The sequence below is a fragment of the Abrus precatorius genome, unplaced genomic scaffold (assembly GCF_003935025.1).
Source record: "Abrus precatorius isolate BTA unplaced genomic scaffold, Abrus_2018 Scaffold11, whole genome shotgun sequence".
NCBI classification, from domain to species: domain Eukaryota; kingdom Viridiplantae; phylum Streptophyta; class Magnoliopsida; order Fabales; family Fabaceae; genus Abrus; species Abrus precatorius.
In genome coordinates this window covers 5,452,007-5,476,185 of record NW_020874303.1, presented here as the reverse complement: position 1 = coordinate 5,476,185, position 24,179 = coordinate 5,452,007, and the positions used below count along the sequence as shown (strand labels likewise).

The window sequence follows — 24,179 nt, the reverse complement described above, 5'->3', positions numbered from 1 at the left end:
CAATTTATCTGCAGAAAAAAAAGAAAAGAAAAACATTAACAACGAAACATTTGTTTTCTTAAATTAAAGAAATAAAAAAAAAACCTTTTTTTTTTAAAAAAGCTAATTGTGAATGGGTAGAGTTTCAACCCCATAAATAGTCGAAAGTTGTTCGCTTTGCTCTCGGACTTTACCTCACTCTCACTTCTTAGCCAACATGCCAAACGACAGCGTTTGCAGCTTTTTCATCCTCTCTGCTCTCTTCACATGCCTTCTCTCAGTTAATGGCCAAGATGACCACATTTTTCTACCGAGTCAGAACCATTACGGTGACTCCGTGAGTTTTTGCCCCGCAACAAACCCCAACCTTAACTTCAAGCCCGTCATCGGAATCTTGAGCCACCCAGGCGACGGTGCCTCCGGCCGCCTCAGCAATGCCACCGGCGTTTCATATATCGCCGCCTCATATGTTAAATTGGTTGAGTCCGGTGGCGCTAGAGTTATTCCCCTTATCTATAATGAGCACCCTGGAGATCTTTTGAAGGTAATATATGTGTACCCACACCGTTCCAATATATTCTCTTAACCCCTTATATTAAGTTAAAAGAGAGTATTATTATTAAGAAGTGACAAAACAGGTTACTCTACATATATTATGGCGTATTCAAGCTAATTCATTACGTGACAGACTTTAACGGATCAAGCAAACAAATTTTAGAAAATAATGTCTAAGCCTAATATTTTTTAGCTTTTTTTTTCTTTGGGAGTGGGGGTTAAGTCTACTTGCCTTTTGATTGAATCAGTTTTGAAATTTTAATTTTAATTTAAACTCAAAATATGAGGATGAAGTTTCACAATTTGTCTTGTTAGCAGTTTTTCATAACCATTAAAATAACTGTTTATTTAATTTCTGATAAACGGGGGAAAAAGTTTAGACTTTTGCTTATAATGTAAGTTCCCACTTAAATTAGTTATCGGTTAATTTCACTTTTAAATATAACAAATTGTAACTTTTGTTAATAATAATTATAGAAGCTAGTAACATTAATAATAATAATAATAATAATAATAATAAATGACTCCTCATTTATTAGTATTTTTTTCCTTTAAACAGTATTATGTAAAGAAAAAGGAATATTAAAAAATAAAAAATTAACATCGTTATATTCTTTGAGTTCGGATAAGGTCAGTTAGGGTGACTGGAGCTGAGATTTCAGAAACTCAAACAAGGCTGAGTTTAGAGAACTTCTAAATAAGTTTTTATAAAAAGAAAAAATTAATATAAAAATAATTTTTTTAAATAAAAGTAATTTATTTCTTCAAATCTTAGAAAATTTAAATAAGTTAGTTTTTAGAATTTTTTAAATATATAAATTATTTTTAATTAATAATAAAATTTTATTTCTTTTAAAAAAAATTTATAAGATATTTTAAAAATTTATCCAGACAAGTCTAAGTGCTTGATTAAAAACATCTGAGAAAGCTTATAAACATGAATCTAAGTAATTCAGTAGTTATAATTAATTGGCGATGAAATAAAAGTATATTTTAATGTGAAATCGAACATGGTGACGAAATTTACGCCTGTGATGTTTAACTTCTCTTTATGGTTTCTCTTGTTGCAGAAGCTCGATTTGGTTAATGGGGTGCTCTTCCCTGGTGGATGGTCTAAAACTGGTTTATATTTCGAAACTTCTCGATATATTTTTGAGGTATACGCTTTCGATTTTCTAATACGTACTCACTTGCCAATGTGCATTAATTATGATCCAGAAAGATTTAATAAAAAATCATTTGATGCAACGCAAAAAAGATTCCACTTTTTAAAGTGGGTGCTTGAAAAACTCTTAAGAAATCTATTTGTTTTAGAAATTTATACATACGAATTATAAGCGGATAAATATTTTAATATGTTTAATAAAATTAAATAAAAGATAAAATTTAAGTTAAAAATGAATTATAAAAAATAAAAATGATGTATTTATGTTACTATGTACGTTATTTTTTTTATTACATCACTTATCAATATTTATCACATTCTTTTTTTTTTGTTTCTCTCTTCTCTTCCAACGTGTATTCACTTGATTGAATATGAATAAAACTCTTTTTATTATTAATATGCAAGCCAATACATGTGATAAAACAATTTGAAAGTTTACTTATTTAAGCCTTGTTTATTTGTGCAGAGAGCTTTAGAGAAAAATGAGGCTGGAGATCATTTCCCAGTGTATGGCATCAATTTAGGTGCTCAAAACATACTAGCGATCGTAAGCGGGGTAAGTTATTTTCATAGTTGTGAACATTGTTGTTCATAATCCTTTTTGGGACCGGCAAAAGTTGATCTTTGGAAATTTCATTCTTTGTAGTAATGGAAATTTTGAATGTTAACACTTAAGTATGGCAATTCTTCATTGAAAACAGGACAAAGATATTCTCGAAACATTTAATGCATCAAATCTACCAAGTTCTCTTCAACTTTGGAAGAATGCAATTGACGGTAGTGTATTTCAAAGGTAAACGATATACATTATACTTTGAAAATGCTTTGAAGGAACATTTTATGGCGAAAAAATGTTTCTCCTCCCAGCTTCTATTTTTCAAAGTTGAAAGTCGGTCAACTTAGGTTGTTATTTTATTACATTTCTTTTTAATTTTATAGATAAGGGTAAAAATGGATCATGTTAAATTTAAGTCTTGTTAAGTTGGACTTTCTAAGATTTAAATATGGCTTAAATTTAATCTAATTATCTATAAAAAGTTTATGAAGGTTCTAATTAACTTATTTAAACATTATGTTTACTTGTTTACACACAAAAAGTATCCATTTTACACATAAAAAGCATTGCAAAACTACCACAATAAAATCAATATAAAGGACTCAAAAATGTTGAAGCTTTCTTTTTTTCGAAAGGACTCAATTTTATCCATTTTTATGCACGTACCAGAAACACAGTGTCAAAGGGCACAAACATATACTATAAATACAAAAGTGATAGAAGATGGAAAGTAGCCACTGAGTGAAAGAGAGCACAAACGCAAACCACAAAGTCCACAAACACAAACTACACGAATAGATGACGAACATCAAGTTCAAGTAATAAATAATTTTAATATTATATTAATATAATATAATATATCTTTTTAAGTCATTTAATATAAATCAATTAATTATATTATTAGTTTGTTAAATAATTTTAATTTTATAAGTTATTTATATAATTATAAATTTTCAACTATCAATCTACGTCTTTCACTCTACAGCTAAAAGCTACTTATTAAAAGGGAATACAAACACAAAGCATAGGAATAGACATCTAACATCAAGCTCAAGCATGCATATTTAGTTAACAAGACTCTTAAGCCTTTATTTGATTAATAGATCAAGTTAAATTAAGTTTTATATTACTTTTAATTTTATTTATAAAAATAAATATTTAAATCATTGAAATCAACAGATAGTAATTATATACAAAAATAAATATTTTATCAACGTAAAATTTACAAAAATAAAACATAAAAAATTAATATATTTAAAATAATATTTTTATTTTTTAAATTCAAAAAATATTAGTAATTAATTTTTTATAATATAAATATGTTACATTCTAAGCTGCTGGCTTTCGGTGCCCGGCTTAACCGAGTTTTTATTTCTGCAGTTTTCCTGAAGACTTGCTGCCACATTTGGAGACAGACTGTCTTGTCCTACACAACAGTCGAGTGAGTAGTGACAAATTCAAATAACTTTTTATGTGAAATGAGACCTTTATCGAATTTCACAATATGACAATGCTAATTGTGTTTTTTTTTTTTTGTTCTAATAATTGTGTTTACATTAACTTTTAAGTTATATTTAGAATGAGTAATTTTAAATCATGAAATTACATATATTTAGATATAAGAGAAAGAATATTTAAAGTATTAAAGATTTTTAATTGAATAGTTTTTATATTAAAAAATAATTTTAAAAGATACTCTTTTAGAGAAAGTTTAAAACCTTCTCTATTATATTTATTTTTTAATTATCATTCAAATTATTTTATATTTAAATATCGTTTAAATTATATCTTATTATTAATTTTATATTTGATACTTGACAGTATGGCATATCCCCACGAAGGCTTCAATATAACAAGAAGTTGTCGAGCTTTTTCGAGATATTGACCACATCCAAGGATACAGATGATAAGGTATTAAAATAATGTTACAGTCCCTTCATAATTAAACCTCTTTGTATGTTCATATCATGTCGTCAACTTTCGTTTAAGGTATCTAACATTATTACTATGATTACGGATTGTAGATCTTTGTTTCCACAGCACGTGGTAAGAACTATCCTGTAACTATCTTCCAATGGCACCCAGAGGTAATTCATAAATTTGCTTATCGTAAGAACACTAAGTATCCTTATAAATATATCACATTATAATTTTCTGTATAAATGACTTTGTAGAAAAATACCTATGAATGGGCAACATCTTCAAAAGCCCCTCGCACGGAGGACGCCATTCGGGTGACTCAATCCACTGCAAACTTTTTAGCGAGGTTAGAATGCCAAATGACTTGTTTAATTTGAATATCTTATGAGGTTCTAAAAGGAAACTTTGATACAATTTTTCTTTTAATCAGATTCCCAACTTTGCCCTAACTAGACATCTAATTTTATTTTTACCTACTTGAAAATACAAAAAATAATATTTTTTTACATAAAATTAGCTTAAATAAATTTTATTAGTTTCAACAAATTTTATAAATTTGCTTAAACAAATTATTTTGTTTAAAATAAATTTTATATATTTGAGGAGATAGAGGCTGACTCTGGAAAAGAAAAGACTAAAGATTAATGGAGATAAGGAGAACAAGTATTATATAGCGTGGTAGTGGGAGAGAAGGATGGAAAGCTGGGTACAAAATAAAGAGAAAGGCATATAGTGGGGGATAAGAATCAGAAAAGAAAAAAAAGAATTGGACATGGAGTGAAGGGAAGAGAAAGTTGAAAGAGAAAAAGAAGAATATTGAATATAAATGTTAAAAAGTGTTTAATATGGATGTTGAGTAAGGAGTGTTAGAGATAAAAAAAAAAAAAAAAAGATTAAGAGAAAAAAATTTGTTTAAATTAAAATAATTCACTTAAATGAATTTGTAAGTAAAAAAAAAATTGCTTAAGCTAATTTTAAGTAAGAAAAAAAATTTCAGTTCTTCTTGCCTGAAGACCTAATCCCTTTTTCTACCTATGAAATGGTTAAGCTCCATTCCCTTGAAAAAAAATCTATACTAAAGAAAGCATAAAGTGAATAGTAAGAATTGTCCCTGTAAATATAAATTTTGTACAATGAAAATTTCACTGTTATTGTAAATTTTGTGTATTTACATTTTTTTATATCACCGCCAGAATAGTTTATCAGTGATATGTTATATTATTAAAATACACCGATGAAATTTAACTCTATTGTTGTTAGACAAAATCTACATTAAAATGTGACTAATATTTTATGTTAGTATGTGAAATATTTTTGAATTGATCTTGTGTTTTCACATGTACTTGTCAACAGTTTAGTTAACATATTTTCACTTTGGTGGATTGTGCAGCGAAGCTAGGAAATCCTCAAACAAACCAGATGCTCAAGAAGTGCGAGACAATCTCATTTACAATTACAGTCCTACATACAGTGGAAAGGCTGGGTAAGCCCAAATTGTCTTTTTCAACAATGTTATAAATTGCTTTGCATATAAATTTCTAATGTTTTTATTTTTTGCAACTTGCAGGAAAGGTTACGATGAAGTTTATCTCTTTGAATAATTCTACATGTTAGAGGCATCTTTGAATGTAATTTTGTGCACTATTATGAACTGCAGATGCATGCTAGAGGAAATAAATTTTTTGTGCACAATTAATGATGATTGTAAGAAGCTTGGTATTAAGACAAGGCTGTGTTATTAACGAGATATCTCTTGTCAATGCGCCAACCTTAATTAGTATGTTTTGCAATTGTTGTAATTCTAATAATTCCATGGCTTGGTGACATGCTAAATGCACTCAAAGGCAAGTGCAATGTGACGTATTATCGTATAAGTAATATGAGAATAAAGTTTCGTGTGTCAATTTTACGGAGAAGGTAAGTTCTAATTAACCGCAAGAATCTTATATGTAAAATAATCATAATCAAGATTTATGTAATTGTAAGAGTATAATAAAACCAAGTAAAGCAACTGAAAATAACGCGCAACATGAGAGCCTCAATTATGGGTTTTACTTTCAATAAATATTTGATTTCTATTTCTCTCTAACCAGTGAGTTCTCATAATTATCTCATACATTGCACGTGCTAAACAGATATATATATATAACACAACAATTTTATGTAATTTTGTCCTCAGTTTACTCTTGTAAATATTTGATACAAAAATTTACTATTTTAAAGTCGTAGATGTTAGTATTAAATTTTCTTACTGTGAATAAAATAATTTCATTTATGTAGCTTAATTTATTAGGTTTAATAACTTAAACACTTCTTAATCTTCTTTAAAAAGTTAATTAAAATACTGACTAATTAATTAGGACAGAAGCTAAATTTGATCTGTTTTATTACTGTTTTGATAAGATTTTATCAGTCTTAGATCCTTTGTTAAGATTAGATGTCATTAGTGGCTTAGACGTTTAGTCTAATATTTGTTTTATTTTTTAGGTTTGGTTTAACTCTATTTATTAAAAGAAAAAAAAACTTAAACACTAAACACATCATTATATTAGTCTATTACCTTGTTATTTATTTTCTGTAAAAAAGAGAAAATTAAAAAAAAATTATATTTCTTCACCCATCATATGCCCATCTTCATTTTGAACAATTTAATTTTTTTTAACCGCAACTGTTTAAGCTTAGTCTTTAAATATCTTTCGTGGCCAAATTTTTTTCCTTAAATTCAATAAAAAAAAGGTTGAAATTAAGGTGAAAAATAAAGTCAAAACAATGTATGGTCAACTCTACCCCTGATGAGGGTAAAATTTTAAGCGAACTTTATCCATACCCAAACGGAACTACTTAAGAAGAATGATGATAACAAAAATAGACAAAGCTATGACAGCAATTGGCTTAATTTTTGTCAGCAATTAACACTTATTGGCTATGTTGATATTGAAATGATGTCTGGAGTCCAAATTTATGCATTTTGATTTACGTCAGTTTCAAATCCGACCACAACTAACCAATACTTGACTCTGGTATCCTTGGTAACGGTTAAGAGTGTAAATTCGAATAAACATCTTTGTGTAGTCTTTTAATCCTTCTCTCTTTTATTATCATATTTTTTTACTAACTTAACGATATTTATATCTATTTTTAAAACTATATATTATTCAAAGTCTATTTCAAAAAAAATACTTCAAAGGTGTTTAAACTGGTACTCCCACGTTTAAGAGTATTAAATGCCCCTTTACATAATATTGTTAGTTTAATTAATTTATAATTTATTTTTATTGTAGAAAAATATTTTAATAATTTTTTTATTACAAGAAGTTTTTTAAAAAAAGAATAAATTTTAAATTAAAGAATCATTTAATGATAATACATAAATATATCTAAAAATTGATGAGTAAATATATTTTTTATTTTTTTAATATAAAATTAAATTTATATATTTAGGAAAAGTATTGTATTATAGACAATTAGTGTTTACTCTTTTTTTAATATATAGAATATATATCATATCTACCCACTTCTCTTAAATACTTGTTTATTCAAATTCTTGTATGCTAGTTAAGTTAAAAATTAATATTTTTATTATTAATTAAAATACAAAATTAATTTACAATAAAAAGGTTAAAAATTACTAATTTTTTTTTAATTATACTAAATATGTATGGATAATTTTTTTTTCTAGTAAACAGAATTTAAAAACTGAGAAACAAACAACCACCTTCCTAGGCCACAAAATACTAAAGACATCAAGTCTTAACAATGATTCAAAGAAAGATAGAGCCTTATTTAAATATAAGTGAAGTAGCCTAACTTGTACACCTATCATAGAAAGCTAGTTAGCACTTTGATTAGTTTATCTAAAAATATGATTAAGTTTAATAAAAGAAATATATTTGAATAATATCTTAATCTCATTAATTACAAAAAAATAGGAGTAATTATAGTTTTAAATATTAACAATTAAAGAAATAATCTTTTTAAAATCACATTCAATTCAAATAAAATCAAATTTTCTATCTATGATAAGATGAAGTTCTCAAAAATTCTCTATAGCTTAGCTAGCAAAGGAAGATAATGATCTAGAGTTCTATAAAAATCAGCAATAATTTTTTTATTATTATCACATATAAGGCCTTCACAATTAATAGATTCAAGCTCATAAAAAATTATCAATATTCAGCTTGAATTGATCATTTAAAAGAGGGTTTTATTTTACATAACTATAGATATTATTTAACCAAATATATAAAAAAAAAATAAAAAATGTATGAATAGTTGTATTCCAATTCTTTAACTAGCGTGAGTTTTAAATTATGCATGCGTGTATTTTAGAGTTAGCAAATGATTCACATATCCCCAGACACGGCTATTTTTAAATGCACGATAAACTAAGCCACGTTTCTCTCATATTATACTGGTTAGCATGAACCTCGTGTACATTTTAAAATATTTTCTTATGAATTATTTTACTAACCAAGTAAAGGAAATATAAATGTTTCTATGTTTTTAATACCATGGAAATATTCTATAAGAAGGTATAAAATTACTTTATATTAAAATTAATTTTTTTATTATGTATGTCGACTTTTGATTTAAACAATAAAAATAATACAATTTTGTTTTTATTTTTTTATGCATATGTTTAAAATAAAATAAAAAATATATATATTTATTATTATTATTTTTTTCAAATTAAGTCCATATTTTATTTTAAATTATGTTAAATAAGTTTATACTTTTGTTGCCTGTGAAATGATTAACTAGCTTTGTTAATTTTGTTCTGACAATCTCATTTACAATTACAAAATTATGGTGGAAAGGGTGGGTAAGTTCATCATGTTCTCTTTACAATGATATTAATATACTTTCACATAAAGTTACTTATCTTTTTTTTTTTTCCTTTGTAGGAAAGGATACGATCAAGTTTATCTCTTTGAATAATTATAAATGTTGGAGGTGTCAAAGGATGTAATTTTGTGCACTATGATGATTTTAAGATGCTTAGTATCACGAATGCTTTGCTCTTTGATTTGTTATATATATCTTATTATTTCTCTAATCTCTATATATTTTATATTTGCTATACTTTTAATAATTTAATATAGCTAATCCCACATATAAAAAAGTTGCAACAACTAGATTTACAAGATTCACGTGTTATTTAAACTATCAAAATTGTGATACATACAATTGTGTTATTAAATTCACACAACACACGAGAAAATAAATTGATGATCTAAGGCTTAAGTTTTATTTACTCTCATGGTTAATTTTTAATATAACTATTTACAGAAACATTAAGAATACCCTCCTTTAAGTATATTATTTAATATATTTTATAATTGATCAAATTTTTTAAAATTAAAATATTGTCTTTTAATTGTTTTTAAAATATTTTAACTTTAAAAGTATATTTTTAACTTCGTAAATTTATTTTCAAAGCTAATTGCCCACATAATATTTTATTAATTATCAGTGGTTATTGACTAATACTTTTTTTTATGATACTTGATCGTTTGTTTAGAAAGGAAGAGTTTTAGAAGAGGAGAGGATAATTTTTTTCATTTAAAATAAATTTAAAATTAATATATTTTTTAAATATAAAATATAAATTAATATATTGACAAAAAATAATGTATATTATCAACATAAATGATATTATAAATTTTTGAATTTAAAATTAAAAAATATTTTTTTCTTTTTCCTCTAAAAATCCTCTTTCAAATACTCCCTTAAAGATTATATTAAAAAAAGTTTGATTATAAACTTATTTTTTATATTTGATATTATTATTTTTGTTTTAGTTCTTGCATAAAAATTATATTTTAATTTTTGTATATAACATTATAATCTGTTTATTATCAAAATTAAAATAATATTAAATTTATTTCTTATATTAATAATATATATCAAAGTTAAATATGTTATTAAAAAAATCTTAAACAATAACTTGTTCAAAATGATTAATAAAAAACATTATTATAAAAAAAATTGAGCTAAACATACATTTTACTGTTTAAGGATGAAATTTCTCCTTAAAAAAAGTATTTTTATAGTATGAATTATTAACCAATTCGCAGATGATACCATTTACAAGCATGGAAGTATTGTCGAAATTTTCTATAGGATTTTTAAAAGAGAGTGAGGGAGGGCTTTTTTCATAAATAAATTAAAAAATATTCGTTATACTCTAAATGTTTTTAAAAGAACAAATTACACAAATATCTTCAAACTACATATAATAAAAATTGGTTCTAATTAACTTTCATTAAATTTTTTAAAATTTGTAATATAAAAGTCAATTTAAATTGATTTTCATATTGTTTTAAAAAATTTTACATAAAAATCATTTTTACATAAAAATTGATTTAAATTAAATTCCATTATAAATTTATTTTTTTTATACAAAAGTTGATTTACACATAACTTGATTATTTTTATTTAATTTTAAATTTTTTATATATAATTTGATTTAAATTTACTCTTATTCTAGTTTTAAAATTTTTTTACACATAAGTTAATTTATATCAACTTTCATTTACATATAGATATTTTTTAGAAAGAAATTGATAGTGATTTAGATAGACATGTATGATAGGTTTTTAATTTAGTTTATGTAAGAGTTTTAATTATTAAAGTATATTAGTTTAAGACTCTTAATTCTATATATATTTTTATTTTATTTTATGAACTTTAGTTTTTTAATTATTAAAGCATGGTGGTGTAAGATATTTAATTTTAATTGACTTTAAATTTTATGTTCTTTAAAATATATCACTTATATATTTTAGCTTAACTTGATTAAATGTATCAAAAAATGATAAACAATAAAACATAAATAACAATTTAAAAAAAAGTAATTATATAAACTTAACAATATTACTTTTAGTATATAAAAAAATAAGGTCATAATCTTAGGATATACTATAACAAAATAAACTCAATAGTATTGTTTTTAATATATAACATGGTAAATCAATTATGTCGGCTAGAAGATGAAGTATGACATGTCGATTTGTTGTGATTGGATTTTACACAATCAATATCAATTTTTTTTACATTAATCTTATCCATTTTATTGTGAAACTTCATAAAATTTAAGTATTTTTTTCTCGTATTATTATTTCTCTCGTACTCCTCTAATATTAGACTCTCTAAGTGTAATAAAATAACTGGTAAACGGACAATCAATTAAACAAGCTTAATTCTCACATAAACTTACTGTATAAATAAATTTTGAAATAAGTTAATTTAAATAAATTTTTATATAAAAAATTTAAAAATAGAATAAAGAAGCCGATTTAAATAAATTATGTGTAAAAAATTTCAATAGCATAAATTGATTTTAGTGTAACAAAAATTTAAATTTATAATAAAAATTGATTTAAATCGATTTTTGTATAAAAATTTTTAAAATTAAATTAAAAATAAACATGTACTTTTAAAATATTTGCATAATTTTATTTTTTCATGATATTTAAAAAACAACTAATATGCTTTAATTTATTTATGAAAAAAAGCCGTGGGGGAGTGAGTGAAGTGGATCCCACTTGTCCTTTTCTGGTTGGCAAAGACAAGATTTGATGAGTGTTAAGTGATGCTCCTCATTTTCATTTTACCATAACAATTCGCCATCATGTCAAACGACGCCGTTTGGACCCTCGTTCTTCTCGCTGTCTCGCAATGCCTTCTCCCCGCCGCGGCACACTCGGCGATTCTTCTCCCGAGTCAACTCAACCGTGACTCGCCGCCCAGTTGCCCTGCGCCAAACCCCGACCTCTACTACCGTCCGGTCATCGGAATCGTCAGCCACCCTGGCGATGGGGCCTCCGGTCGCCTCAGCAATGCCACCGGCGCTTCCTACATCGCCGCGTCCTACGTCAAATTCGTGGAGGCTGCCGGCGCCCGAGTTGTTCCCCTCATTTATAACGAGCCACCGGATAAGCTTCTCAAGGTATCAATCATCGTCATCCATTGTTAGTGTCACTGCTTTTAATCGGAACCAAGAAAGTAAAAATTAAAGTAAATGAATAATCAACTAATTGATTCGTTCAAATTTGAGGGTGTTAATAGTAATAATAATAATAATAATTGTTAACTAGTCATTAAGTTAAGACTGAAAATTAAGCGAAGTTTTGACTGAAAAAATGAAACATTTATTTGTATTTTCAATACAATAAATGAAAATTTAGGATATCTAAATATTTATAAGTTAGCATAATCGTAAGAATCTTGCTAACTAATACTATTTTAAATAAGGACAAAATTTAGGTATATTAATATACTTTTGTACCATTCTCTAATGAAATTTGAAGTTTCATTCCGGAAATACACGCTTGTCAAGATGAAACTTTAATCTTAACTAAAAATAGTATCAAAAGTACTTACGATGCTACACTTGAATTTTGTCCTTTAAATAAAAAGATATTTATTGAAAATCATGTTTGCAGACCATGGGTCATGATGGGTGTTCATTTCATAGCATTTTTAATAACAATTGTTTTTTTATTCCTAAACGCATGCCTCGTAACAAATAATATTAGTACTAGTATTGTTCCATTAATCTTCTTGATTACAACAAAGAGGATATATTTTTCTAAAATGCAATGAGTCTACAAGGCTTAACTATTTCTGTGACTGATTCACAACTTATTAACTGGTTTAGTAACTAAAAATAGTACTTTTAAAACCATCCGAACTGCATTAGTAACAAATCTAACCATTGTCCTTAACAGCCAGCCCCGGTATAGTATTGAATAGCGAGGGAATAAAAAAAGAATTTTTTTTCTACATCTAACATTACCCGTAATTCTTTCTCTTATGGTGTAGAAATGTTTTTGATGATTTTGACTAAATTTTTGCACTCGTTGCAGAAGCTCGAATTGGTAAATGGGGTTCTCTTCACTGGTGGATGGGCTAAAAGTGGTTTATATTTTGAAACTGTTGGGAAAATATTCAAGGTATCTGCTTATCTTTTACTATTAATCACTTAGTGATATGCATGCTGATGTCAGAGTGACTTGTCAGCCAACATACACTTTTGTTGGAAATTACCTTCGTGTCTGAGGATAACTGAGACTTCTAGAATTTGGAATGAGAATAACCGGTGTAGGAATTATGATTCATGAGTGCATAGTTGATATTTTTGTTACTTGCTCTTTTGTTAGAGAAGTTTGTTTCCAAGAAGTTAAGGAATGCTCTGTTGATGCGTGTACTTTTGCATGTTAGAATTTCACGTATCAAGTTGTATTTGTCGTGCAGAAAATATTAGAGAAAAATGATGCTGGAGATCATTTCCCATTATATGCCGTCTGCTTAGGTTTTGAACTTATAACAATGATTGTAAGCCAGGTAAGTTTGCCTTCTTTTGGTTTTATGATTTGTGACTTTTGTTTGTAGATTTTCTTTTCCTAATAGGAAATGTCTGCAGAAGATAAATTAGATACTTGCCTACTCGTCTAGGTACTTTACTAATTAATCTTTTATTTTATAATGGGTTTTAGCCACCACGGTATAATTTTCTGCTTAATTTTCTTCAAGTGAGTACAGTTTTTATGTTATCTTATTATGTTTCCTTGCACTGCGAACATTGTTGTCCAAAATTTCCCTTGGATTTGAAATTCACAACATATGACAGTAGAAAAATTAGCCATTATATCAATTTGGTAAATTTTATTCTTTGTATCTATGTTAGACATTTTGCATGATATTCACAACGTTGAGATAACTGAGGACTTCTGACAATATATTCTAGTGTTCTTTTTTTGTGCTTTTCAAGTTTGGTTTTTTCCTCTTGATAATAGGACAATAATATTCTCGAAGAGTTTACTGCATCAAATCAGGCAAGTACTCTTCAATTTGTGGAGAATGCAAGTATCGAAGGAACTGTTTTTCAAAGGTAAACAATCCATGCTAGTAGTATTTCTCTGAAGTTGCACTTTGATCCCTTAAATGAAGTTGGAAGATGTGCTTTGAACTTAGGTAGTGTTTGGCCTACTTTTTTCTTGTCATATCTTCTCTTTAAAAGAAGAAGTTGGGCCAAACATAAGTTTGGAGAAGCTCTGAAAAGTAAGAGTAGCATTTTCAGGAAAAAGCTGATAAAACCGAGTTTTCACATAAGCTAAATGGAGGTCCTTATACGTTTAAAGAATAGTCAAACTGAAAAGAAGCTGGGCCTAAAACTACCTTAAAACTTATATCACTCCTATTTAACAGATATGCAGAGGGATTGGCATTTTGGTTTCATTGATGTTTAGCCATATCAGTGTTTAATTTAGTTTTCTTTGGCTACAGAGGATCAGATGTGCTCCATCTTAATGAATTTCTTCCTTTTTCTAAAAAGTAAAAAAGTTAATAAGATTAAGTTACGATAATAAGATTGGGTTTATATTTTATGAAAATTCTATTTTCCATTTGCATTGGTGAAAAAACCAATCAGTTCCTGGCAATAAAGCATCACCAAATTCCTATATTTGAGGTCCTTATAGCATGTTGTCACAGAAGATAATATGCAATAATCCGTTTTTTCCTACAGATTTCCTCCAGACTTGTTAAAGAAGTTGGGTACAGATTGTCTGGTCATGCAAAATCATCGTGTGAGTATATATAATCAATAAATTATTCTCAGCATGAGGCTTTTACTGATTTTTACAATTTGACAACAATTTAACTGGAAAGATTGTCTTCAATTAGAGTATTTATTATTTAGGCAGCTTGAGCTTACCTTTAAATTGGTCCTGTTTTATAAATTTACATCCTATATTGTTTGCTGATGGTACACCCCTGGGTGCACTGTTGCTCCACTATATATGAGTCTTTGGATCAACTGGATGGATGACCTGGTATATTCCTGAAATTAGGACAGTTCTTGACATGTCTGCCATTTTTCTTTATCCGAATATCGTTTGTGTTTTTACAATGCCATGGTTGACTCTATCTTAGTTCTTAAACATAAAATACAGTTTAATGAAATTCTCAGTTATACATGTTTGAAATTCAGTAATATAATTTTATCTGATTTTAAACATGACAGTATGGCATATCCCCTGGAAAGCTTCTGGATAATCAGAAGTTATCTAGTTTTTTCGAAATCCTGACAACTTGTGAGGATGAAGATGACAAGGTATCCAATATTATTGTATCTTAAAAATTTATACTAGTTTTCAGATCCATTTTTTTGACATTCATAACCTGTAAATTGTAATCAGCTTCCTTCAGATAGAAATCTAATAGCATCTGTAATTGTTTTAGGTTTATGTTTCAACTGTACGCTCACGAAACTATCCTGTGACTGGCTTCCAATGGCATCCAGAGGTGATTAGTAAATTTTCTGTGCATGATATGTTGCAGTATCATGAATTTTTTTTCCTAATTGCCATGCAATACAATTTTAGTTTATTATTTCAGCCACGTAATGTCCTTTATAAATGATGCCATAGAAAAATGCCTTTGAATGGGGTTCACCAAGAATTCCACACACGGAGGATGCCATTCAGATAACTCAGTATGTTGCAAATTTTTTGGTCAGGTTAGGCCTCAGTTTTTCAATATCTTAATCTGTTACTTCCTCCTCAGGCAGTATAATTGGTAGATGATTCTCAAATACCATTAGTCTCTCTGTATAGTTAGATGACACAGTTATCCGGAGTAATTGCCAGTGCAGTGAAAATTAAAGATGATGCAATTGTTGTTTACTGTTTATATTGATGTGAAGTATTGTGCATTAGGTATCTAACCCATTTTAATGGAGGTGAAAGTTGTCATGATTACCCTTTTACAGTCTCCTCTCCCAAGTTGCTACTTATTGTGATTTGTGAATCCCAACTATGAAATGATGGTATTTGATACATCATCTCATACTTACCAGTGACTTAACATTTTTCCACTTTCATGGATCTGGCACCAGTGAAGCTAGGAGATCCTTAAACAGACCAGCTGCTCAAGAACTGCTAGAAAATCTCATTTATAATTACAGTCCCACTTATTGTGGGAAGGCTGGGTAAGCCTAATACGTCTTAACGACTTTAATTTGTTTTGTACGTAAGGTTACTGATGCTGATGATCTTGCTGCTTGCAGGAAAGGATTTGATGAAGTTTATATATTTGCATAAGTTCAAATGCTGGAGAAATCAACCGATAATAATATTGTGCATAAATTGTATACACGAGTAAATAAAATTATTGTTATGCACAATAATGAGAGTAAGATGCTTAACGTTGTACCAAAACTTTGCTCCTTTGTGTGTTGTATCGCGATATTTCCCGGTCTCTGGCCTTTGCCTCTGCTAGAATTCCAATATAATAAGCTGTACATCTACAGAATTATTGCATGGCTAAAGATGGCACGTAGAGAAAATAGGTAAACTGATTAATACAATAATGTATTTCTTAGGAGTATTTTATTTTTTTGTTGTTGAAGATGACTATTTTCTTTAAATAAAAATACACCATTTTCTTTTCTCTCACTTTTCTATTCAACCAAATAAATGGAGAGAAAATTCAACTTTTCTTTTCCTTTTACTTCTCTCATCCATCCAACTTAAAAATTCTATCCTACTTGCAGTTATTTTTTATCAACTTATCTCCAGTCTCCACATCCAAACTAAGTGGTTGTTTCTTTGGTCACTACCTTTTCTCGTCATCTTGTTCCACATGTTGTTAGCTCTTTTGTGGGGTACCATATATCTCAAAGTGTATTGGCTTTTTCACGATTTAAATGCTAGGAATGTTATTTTTCATTTATTTTCTTCTTGACACACAATCATCACCAAATATCTGTTGCTTGCCTCCGCTCTCACTTGGTGTGACCAATTTGAAATGTTGCATTTAAATTTTGTTAATTATATTTGGTATGTCTTTATAATTATAATTTGAAATATCTTTTGGATTTTTTTAAAATATTAATTGACCTAAATATATTTTTAGTTAATATATTTTGTTATTTTATATAGTTAATTTTATTATTAAAACATTTTTATTTTAATAATCTGTTAAACATACCAAAATAAGCATGATTATTCATATTAATAAAATTACTTAGATAGTTGAATATGAATTTTACTTTGTAGAAAACTCTCATGGATAAGTTGTAACTATAAATTGCAAGTGAAGATTAATCCTGGGCTCTTTAAGCTTAGGGACATTTCATGATTTTTGAGGTTGAAAGATAAAATTATATATATATCAATCACAGAAACTGCCTCTAAGTACTTAAATTATAATATGCATGACCTAATATAAGTTGAAAAAATGTTTTTTTTTTCATTAATACAATAATGAGTACCCCATTACAATCTTGATGAGGAACCAATAGTATTACTAATCATAAAATCACTCGTCTTTCACTGTAAATGAAGTAAAAACAGAATTAGAGGGATTCACTCTCGAAATTAATAGTGATTCCGTATAAAACGAATGTAAAACCACATAAATGATATTTTTTAAAAGCCCAAAATAAAAGCTGGTTAACGAACCGTGTTAAAGATAATTACAGTGAGCCAAAAAAACTAATTGAGTATGTTTGACGAAACAAATTTATACTCTCTTTTTTTTGTCAATATTCAAGAAGAGCTATTTGTTAGAAAAAACTAATAAATTTTAAAATTTCACTGATGAAAAATCAACTAATGAAAATTATTTCAAATAACATCAAATTTATTAGGTGTTAACTTTCAGGATTTTTTATTTTTTAATTTTAACCTTCTAAAGAAATTATATTCACAAAATAATATTAATATTATTTTAATCATTTAACATATTTCAAGTAATTATATAACTAATTTTATTTCAATTAACTAGTTATAAATTTTTAGCTTATATTTTATCCAGTTTATATAAGAAGCGAACTTCAGATTTGGTTGAAAGTAGAATTGATAACTGGGTGGAAGGAGAATATGTTTATCTTAGAAATCGGGATTTACGCATATGACTGGGTTTCAAGTTGTAGCTAATATAGCTTATCAACTAATATCGCAAGTAACAGTCAAACTTAAATAGAAAATCAAACACATTCTATTCAAATCAAATCCGAGTAAAATAAAATTGCAAATATAAATCAGAGATAAATGACCTAAGTGAGCAGAGAGTGAATGAAAAAGGAAGCCCACATAAATTGGCGGGAAAACAAAGCGGAGGGAAATAAGAACAAAATCCCCTAACTCTCCCTTTTGTCATCGCTCACTTCCAATGGCGCAAACCCAAACCCTATCCTTCATTCACGAGATCCAATCTCTCGTGTCCGATAAGCTTCAAGTGGTATCTCACTCTCTCTCTACTTTTCCTCTTTTTTTGGTTATTTTTATGTCGTAATTTTTTTTCCTACCTATGAAATTCGGAGTTTTTTTTTTTTTTTTTAAGAATTTCCCCTCATTTTGTGGTAAATAATTTCATGCGGTATCGCATGTTCTTTTAGGTTTCGTACAAGTGGCTGAGTCGCAATTATATGGTATCATCGGATGAAGCAAAGAGGTGGGGTTTTCCTTTTTCTAAAAAAAATGGGCGAAAAGTTTTACTTGTAGAATTGCTGTTTATTGTATTCTTCTATTATGATGTTATGAAAGATTGAAAATTTTGTTTTATGTAGGTTGCTTCAGGAGTTTGTTCAAAAACATGAGGGTGGATTGGAGGTGGTATATGCTTTATCTGGCTGGTTGAAGAGTAACCATCCCTGCTACAACGTAAGGCTTGTTACTGGGCCAAAGCTTGCAGGTACTAGGCTTAGGATTTTTATTTTTTTTTTTGTAAAAATAATAGTAATAGTAAGAAATTGGTACACTGGAGTACTTAACTTGCTGTTATTCTTTCTATGCATATAAAGTTGTGAGAATATGAGAACATGAAAAATCAAATTTAGCTTGTCATAATGGAGAAGGTTTTTAGTACTGCTGAACCCTTGTTGTAAGATATATGCATTTGATATGATCATTTTTTCTGCGCAGTGAGAAAAGACTTGGTTGTTGTTGCTTTATATGATAATGTTTTACTCTAATTATATAGACCTGTTGCATTTTATTCATAGTTTTGTCATTGCTGAGTTTATGTTTATTTAATTTTAAGATTTCAAGCTTTCAGTGTCAAGCTTAGAGTAAACAGTGGATATTCATTTTTTGAGTGAAGTGGCAGTTTTCATGTAGTTTCTAATTTAATTTTACAGAACCTGAATTTATTCGTGTTTTCACAATTCTCCTGTCTGAAACTAGGATGTGGATCAATTTGGTCATTGGTGTGATTTGATTAAACTGTCTGGTCTGATCAGTTAGTCTATGTGGGAGGATCTGCTTATCAAGAAGTTTCACTAGTCATATGATGTGTGCATTTCAATTAATTTGTTGAGTTTACATTTTGAGAAATATTGATAGTGAATTGGTTTTGGGAAAATTTTGCCTGTCATTCTATGAAGTGAATCACAAACACTAGGAAGTAGGGGTAACATGGAGCTGTTTCTGAATTTTTATGCAGAAGCACAGCAAGAATTTGATGGGGATTGCTCAGTTCAGGTTTATAGTGTGCAAGCTAGCATTCCAAAGGATCCAGCTGTGCTTTGGAATGCAGAATTCATTCAAGCAGAGGAGCTCTTTAAGCAGCCCTCCTCAGTTGATAATTGCTTCAGAGACAATAGGTAGGTTCCGTAGCTTCCAAATATTTTATGCAGTATATAGCATTTGGTTTTGTCATGTGCTGGCAGATGGACATTGTGAAAGTATTAGGAGCTGTTTAGTTTCAGAATTAGTGCATCCGTAGAGGTATATGTTCTGTTCAATGATATTTGAGGGTTTAAGATTCTAGATTGTATAAAATAAAAATAAAAATTAGGGAGGCAAAACTTCAGTTTTCAAGTCCATGGATGTCATTTATGACTGTGGCAGGTCACGATAATTTCTCTTCCTTCGTAGATAAGAATATAAATTTTGTTACTGATACAGAAAGGGCAGAAAAATGGTGGATATGGCATTCTCCTCTGAAAAAGAAAACTTGTCTAACATGCAAGTCTTAATGTTACTTAGAATGCTTTCTTTGTTAATTATTCTGATTCTTTGTGGAAATTTTGCCTAAAGACTTGACGGATGCTGCTCATATTTTACACTGATTAGTGTTTTTGTTTTCATTTTGTTATCTTTGCTAAAAAGGATAAATGAACTTCTTTTATGTGTACACTTAACATAAGACTAGAAAAAATTTAGGACAGGTTTCTGTGAATTGCTTAAGTGGGAGTACTCAGCAAGTCGGCATCCTTGATCTTGATATTTATATGTATATACATAAAAGGAAAATAAAAAACAATTTACTTCTCAAGAGTCATAATAAAGTATTAAGCTATTTCCCATGACTATAATAACTTGCCAATGATACATTAACTCCCAAATTTGCAATGACATTAATAACTGTTACTATTTCCAACAAGTATCTTGATATTTCTTTCCCTAATTAATATTTCTTAATTTAAAAAAAAGACCAAAAATGTATCGATAATAGAAAATGCATGGAACCAAACTAAGATCCTTCCATCTTCTGCTTTTGGAAGGTACTATCTATGATGAGAATGATGGAGCACTAATTTAGGGTTTACAAAGAGAGATTGGTAGTAAGTCTTTCCATTGTTTTATTTGCATGGTTTTGGGTTAATAGGAAGTCTTCTTGCCCTCCCCTTTCGGTGCTCTTTTCTTATATGTTTTGATATTAGGATGTATCTGTCTTGGATCCATCTGAGATGTGTAATAGCATGAAGCATTTTAAATGGCAGAAAGGTTTTGGTTGGTTTTGCTTCATATCAACTAGAAGTGGTTTTCAAATTGGTGGATTTTTACATTAAATATGTTGAATTTTATACAAAAAAAGTGGTGATTTGATTTGTCTTCAATTCATTCTATGATTGTGCAATAACTTGCCCATTCTAAGATTTCAGTCTGCTGGTGAGCTCTGTTTACTGTTGTAACATACTTTTTAACTTCACTAGAATATTTAATTTCTGGAATCTCTTCAATAGTCAAGAAATGTAGTTGTTAATGAAAATGGTTATATCAATTTTCTTCTCCTGTTAAGGTGCTTGTCTCCTCTCTAAATGGACCTGCAGGCATAACTATCATGTACTAGTCCTGAAATGAGATACAATGCTTTCATTTCTATAATTAGAAAGATATGTTTGTGGTTTTCCTTGTGGCTAACTAGCATATCTCAGGTTCTGTGGGATCTCAAATTCTTTTGTACGGCGGAATGTGGATGGCCCACCAGTTGTTTTTGGAGCTTCACAAACAAAATCTGTTGTATGCGAGAGACCAACAATGAGTAACATAGTTCACCAACCTCCTAATAGAATAACATGTGATTCTGTTGTCAAAGTTGATGCCAAACCACAGAACGTTGCAAAAGACATCAAGAATGAAAGTAATGGTACAGGGAATACAGGAGTTCATGATAACATTAGCAAACCTGCTGCAGACAAAGAAAAGGCCCTTCCCATGCCCACAGGCAAAAAGAAAGTACAAGCCGATAAAAATGGGTCTATTGGAGGTTCATTGGCAAGCTTTTGGGGTCGTGCATCTGCAAAACCCAAGCCTGGCTCCCTGCCAGTGGAAAATAACACCATGGTTTCAAATCCTGCTGGTTGGTTCCAGTTGCAGTTTATTCCGTTTGCTTTGTTTTAGAATTTTCATATTTTTCTTGGTGATTATATTAGGATCATAATAATGCATCTCCAATATATTTATTAACACTTTTTCAGTATCTACTGAAGAGGCCCAAACTTCTGCTCGTGAAGCTGAAGAATGTGACAGCGGAGATGATGGTAATCAAGAAGTTTCATTGAGAAGGTCATCCAATAGGAAAAGAAGGGTTGTCTTTGATTTCTCAGATGAAGATGATGATGCCATCAATTTGGCATCACCTGATTTCCCAGATAAATCATCTTATGATTCTAGACAAAATGATAAGAAATCATCAGAGAAAGCCTCTTTGAATCTTGACATACAGATAGAAAATAAATCTAGGGTTAAGGAAGAGAGAGCAACTGACCAAAAAACTCACCTACCACTGAGAGATGTGTCTGTTATCAGCAAGTGCACAAGTACTGGGAAATCATCCACTGAGAAGTTGCAGAATTGTGCTCCTGAAGTTCATGTAGATGAGGATAGTGTAAACAATGCCGCTCCATGTTCTCCTAAGAGGAGAAAAGTGATGAAGACCCGGATTGATGAACGAGGGAGAGAAGGTTCTTACATTCTTCAATGCACTATTTTAACTCGGCAGTCCTTTTATACTTATAGCCTACAAGCTATGTATGATTATAACTATATGATTTACTGCGGAACTTACATTTTGAACTTAGTTCTTACAGAAATATCAGCTTTTCCTTTGTAATTGCATGATTTTGGGATGAACTAAATCAAAATGTTCAGTTAATCTCATTAACCATAAAGTTCTCGTATATGTTTTGTACCTTTTTCTCTTGTTTATGTTTTACTCTTTTCTCCAGTAACTGAAGTAGTCTGGGAGGGGGAGGAGACTGAACCGAAGAAACCTGACAAGGTTACAACAAAGAAAGCTGACAAGAATGCATCCACCAATGCAGTCAACAGGTTAGAGCTATTCTTCCTTATTGCTCATGCAGTTGAACTGAATGGCTAGAAATTGCCAGTACTTAAGAGCCAAATGACACCTGTTAGTTGTCCCATGAAGCATAATAAAGGTGCCTCCCTCATTAGGTTTGCTTTGCAACTTGAAAGGTATCTCTAAAGTTTCTTCAAGATCTTCTGACAGAAAAAATCTTGATTTCAGCAAATTGCTACTTGAAGGTTTTGCTTTAAATAATGGAGCCTATTTAAGAAGACCCTTAAATTATTGTTTGGTTTTGGCCTCAGCTTACAGTAATGAAAATCAGTATTGTAGAGCAAGGATATAAACATTTTTCACAATACAAAAACATCAATAAAATTTGTTTGGATTTTAGCATTTATGGTGAAGGTAAAAAACTACTGTATTCGTTTCCTTTACCTTTTCTAGGTTTAAAACTTGAGTCGTAAAAATATAGAAGGATCAATAAAAACATAGCTGTTGCAATTTGGATTGTAGTTTTAGTTACTTGGGAAATTGTCATTAATGGAATACCATTGTTCAAGTTATTTACAAATTGCTCCAAGACTACTGTCTAATTTATTTACAAAATTGCCACCAGTCAAGAACAGTGAGTAGAACTTTTTTGAGAACAAGAATTGTTAAGAAAATTGTTCTTAATTTTTGGGTTGAAACTGTTATTACAGGAGTCAAATGGACTCTATTTTGCCTGAAATTCAACGATATGAGCAGTTTGCTGCATATCCTCTCTGGCCATCAATAACATTTTTTATATCTAAAGCTTGTAGACTCCCCTTTTAATCTGGTTTTTATTATTTAAACTAAAATTTCCACTTGCTAAACAAAATATAACAATTTTATAACAATGTTTAAGCTTGATAATCATGACTAGCTTTATTCATTGCAATTCCAGTGCTCCAGCAACTAAGAAGCCACCAGCTAGTTCAAATACTACTTCCAATCCTACTGGGAAAGGAGGAAGCAAGAAAGCAGGAAACGCTAAGGATCCCAAACAGGGCAATATACTTTCATTTTTCAAGAGAGTTTGAGATTTACAATGTTCAAGAAACAATCCTTTTTGCTGGATCATTCATCAATGCTAGTTCCAATATGATCGTGAGGATTATTCAGATCTGGTTCTCTTAGTTGGGGTTTCACTGTAATCTGGATGCGAAATAGATGAAATAACTTGATGTATTGTGTTTACCTTACGCACACCAGTGCTAATATAATTAATAATACTCCGTTGCTTTTCTAGCCCTAATCAACGTAGTTCATATACAAAGTCCGTGCACAGAATCACGGTGTAATGCGTACACTCTTTGATTTTGAGGTTCTAAACTTGTCATGCCTAGCTCTGAGAGGAACTCTGTAAATAAGGTGAAAAGCGAGAATATAATATTTGATAGAACAAGTTTAGATGCATCATTTGATAGAACAAGT

The 24,179-nt window shown here is 29.2% G+C and overlaps 2 protein-coding genes across 8 annotated transcripts; both read left to right on the top strand.

The window, feature by feature from the left end:
• Positions 1-113: 113 nt before the first annotated feature.
• LOC113853566 (gamma-glutamyl hydrolase-like) lies at positions 114-16,634 on the top strand. 5 transcript variants are annotated; one of them, XM_027483999.1, is made up of 10 exons: positions 114-523; positions 13,046-13,132; positions 13,434-13,523; positions 13,976-14,070; positions 14,707-14,767; positions 15,205-15,294; positions 15,423-15,485; positions 15,611-15,699; positions 16,078-16,170; positions 16,249-16,433. In XM_027483999.1, exons 1-10 carry the CDS (start codon positions 197-199, stop codon positions 16,280-16,282), a joined length of 1,029 nt encoding a protein of 342 aa, XP_027339800.1. In that variant the 5' UTR covers positions 114-196; the 3' UTR covers positions 16,283-16,433. The 5 variants fall into 5 exon arrangements, with proteins under 5 accessions (XP_027339800.1, XP_027339802.1, XP_027339799.1 ...); XM_027483998.1 differs by lacking the exons at positions 13,046-13,132; positions 13,434-13,523; positions 13,976-14,070; ... (4 more) ...; positions 16,078-16,170; positions 16,249-16,433 and adding exons at positions 1,605-1,691; positions 2,166-2,255; positions 2,401-2,492; ... (4 more) ...; positions 5,566-5,658; positions 5,743-5,943 and having other exon boundaries at positions 140-523; XM_027484000.1 differs by lacking the exon at positions 114-523 and adding an exon at positions 11,781-12,126 and having other exon boundaries at positions 16,249-16,634.
• A 1,554-nt stretch (positions 16,635-18,188) lies between these two features.
• Positions 18,189-24,154, top strand: LOC113855071 (DNA polymerase delta subunit 3). Of its 3 annotated transcripts, none has more exons than XM_027486526.1 (8): positions 18,189-18,425; positions 18,583-18,638; positions 18,754-18,878; positions 19,629-19,788; positions 21,346-21,770; positions 21,889-22,374; positions 22,639-22,741; positions 23,650-24,151. In XM_027486526.1, exons 1-8 carry the CDS (start codon positions 18,357-18,359, stop codon positions 23,783-23,785), a joined length of 1,560 nt encoding a protein of 519 aa, XP_027342327.1. In that variant the 5' UTR covers positions 18,189-18,356; the 3' UTR covers positions 23,786-24,151. The 3 variants fall into 3 exon arrangements, 2 of the variants coding, with proteins under 2 accessions (XP_027342327.1, XP_027342328.1); XR_003502821.1 differs by having other exon boundaries at positions 18,273-18,425; positions 22,639-22,888; positions 23,650-23,755; XM_027486527.1 differs by lacking the exons at positions 18,189-18,425; positions 18,583-18,638 and having other exon boundaries at positions 18,755-18,878; positions 19,629-19,792; positions 23,650-24,154.
• The last annotated feature ends 25 nt before the right edge of the window (positions 24,155-24,179 follow it).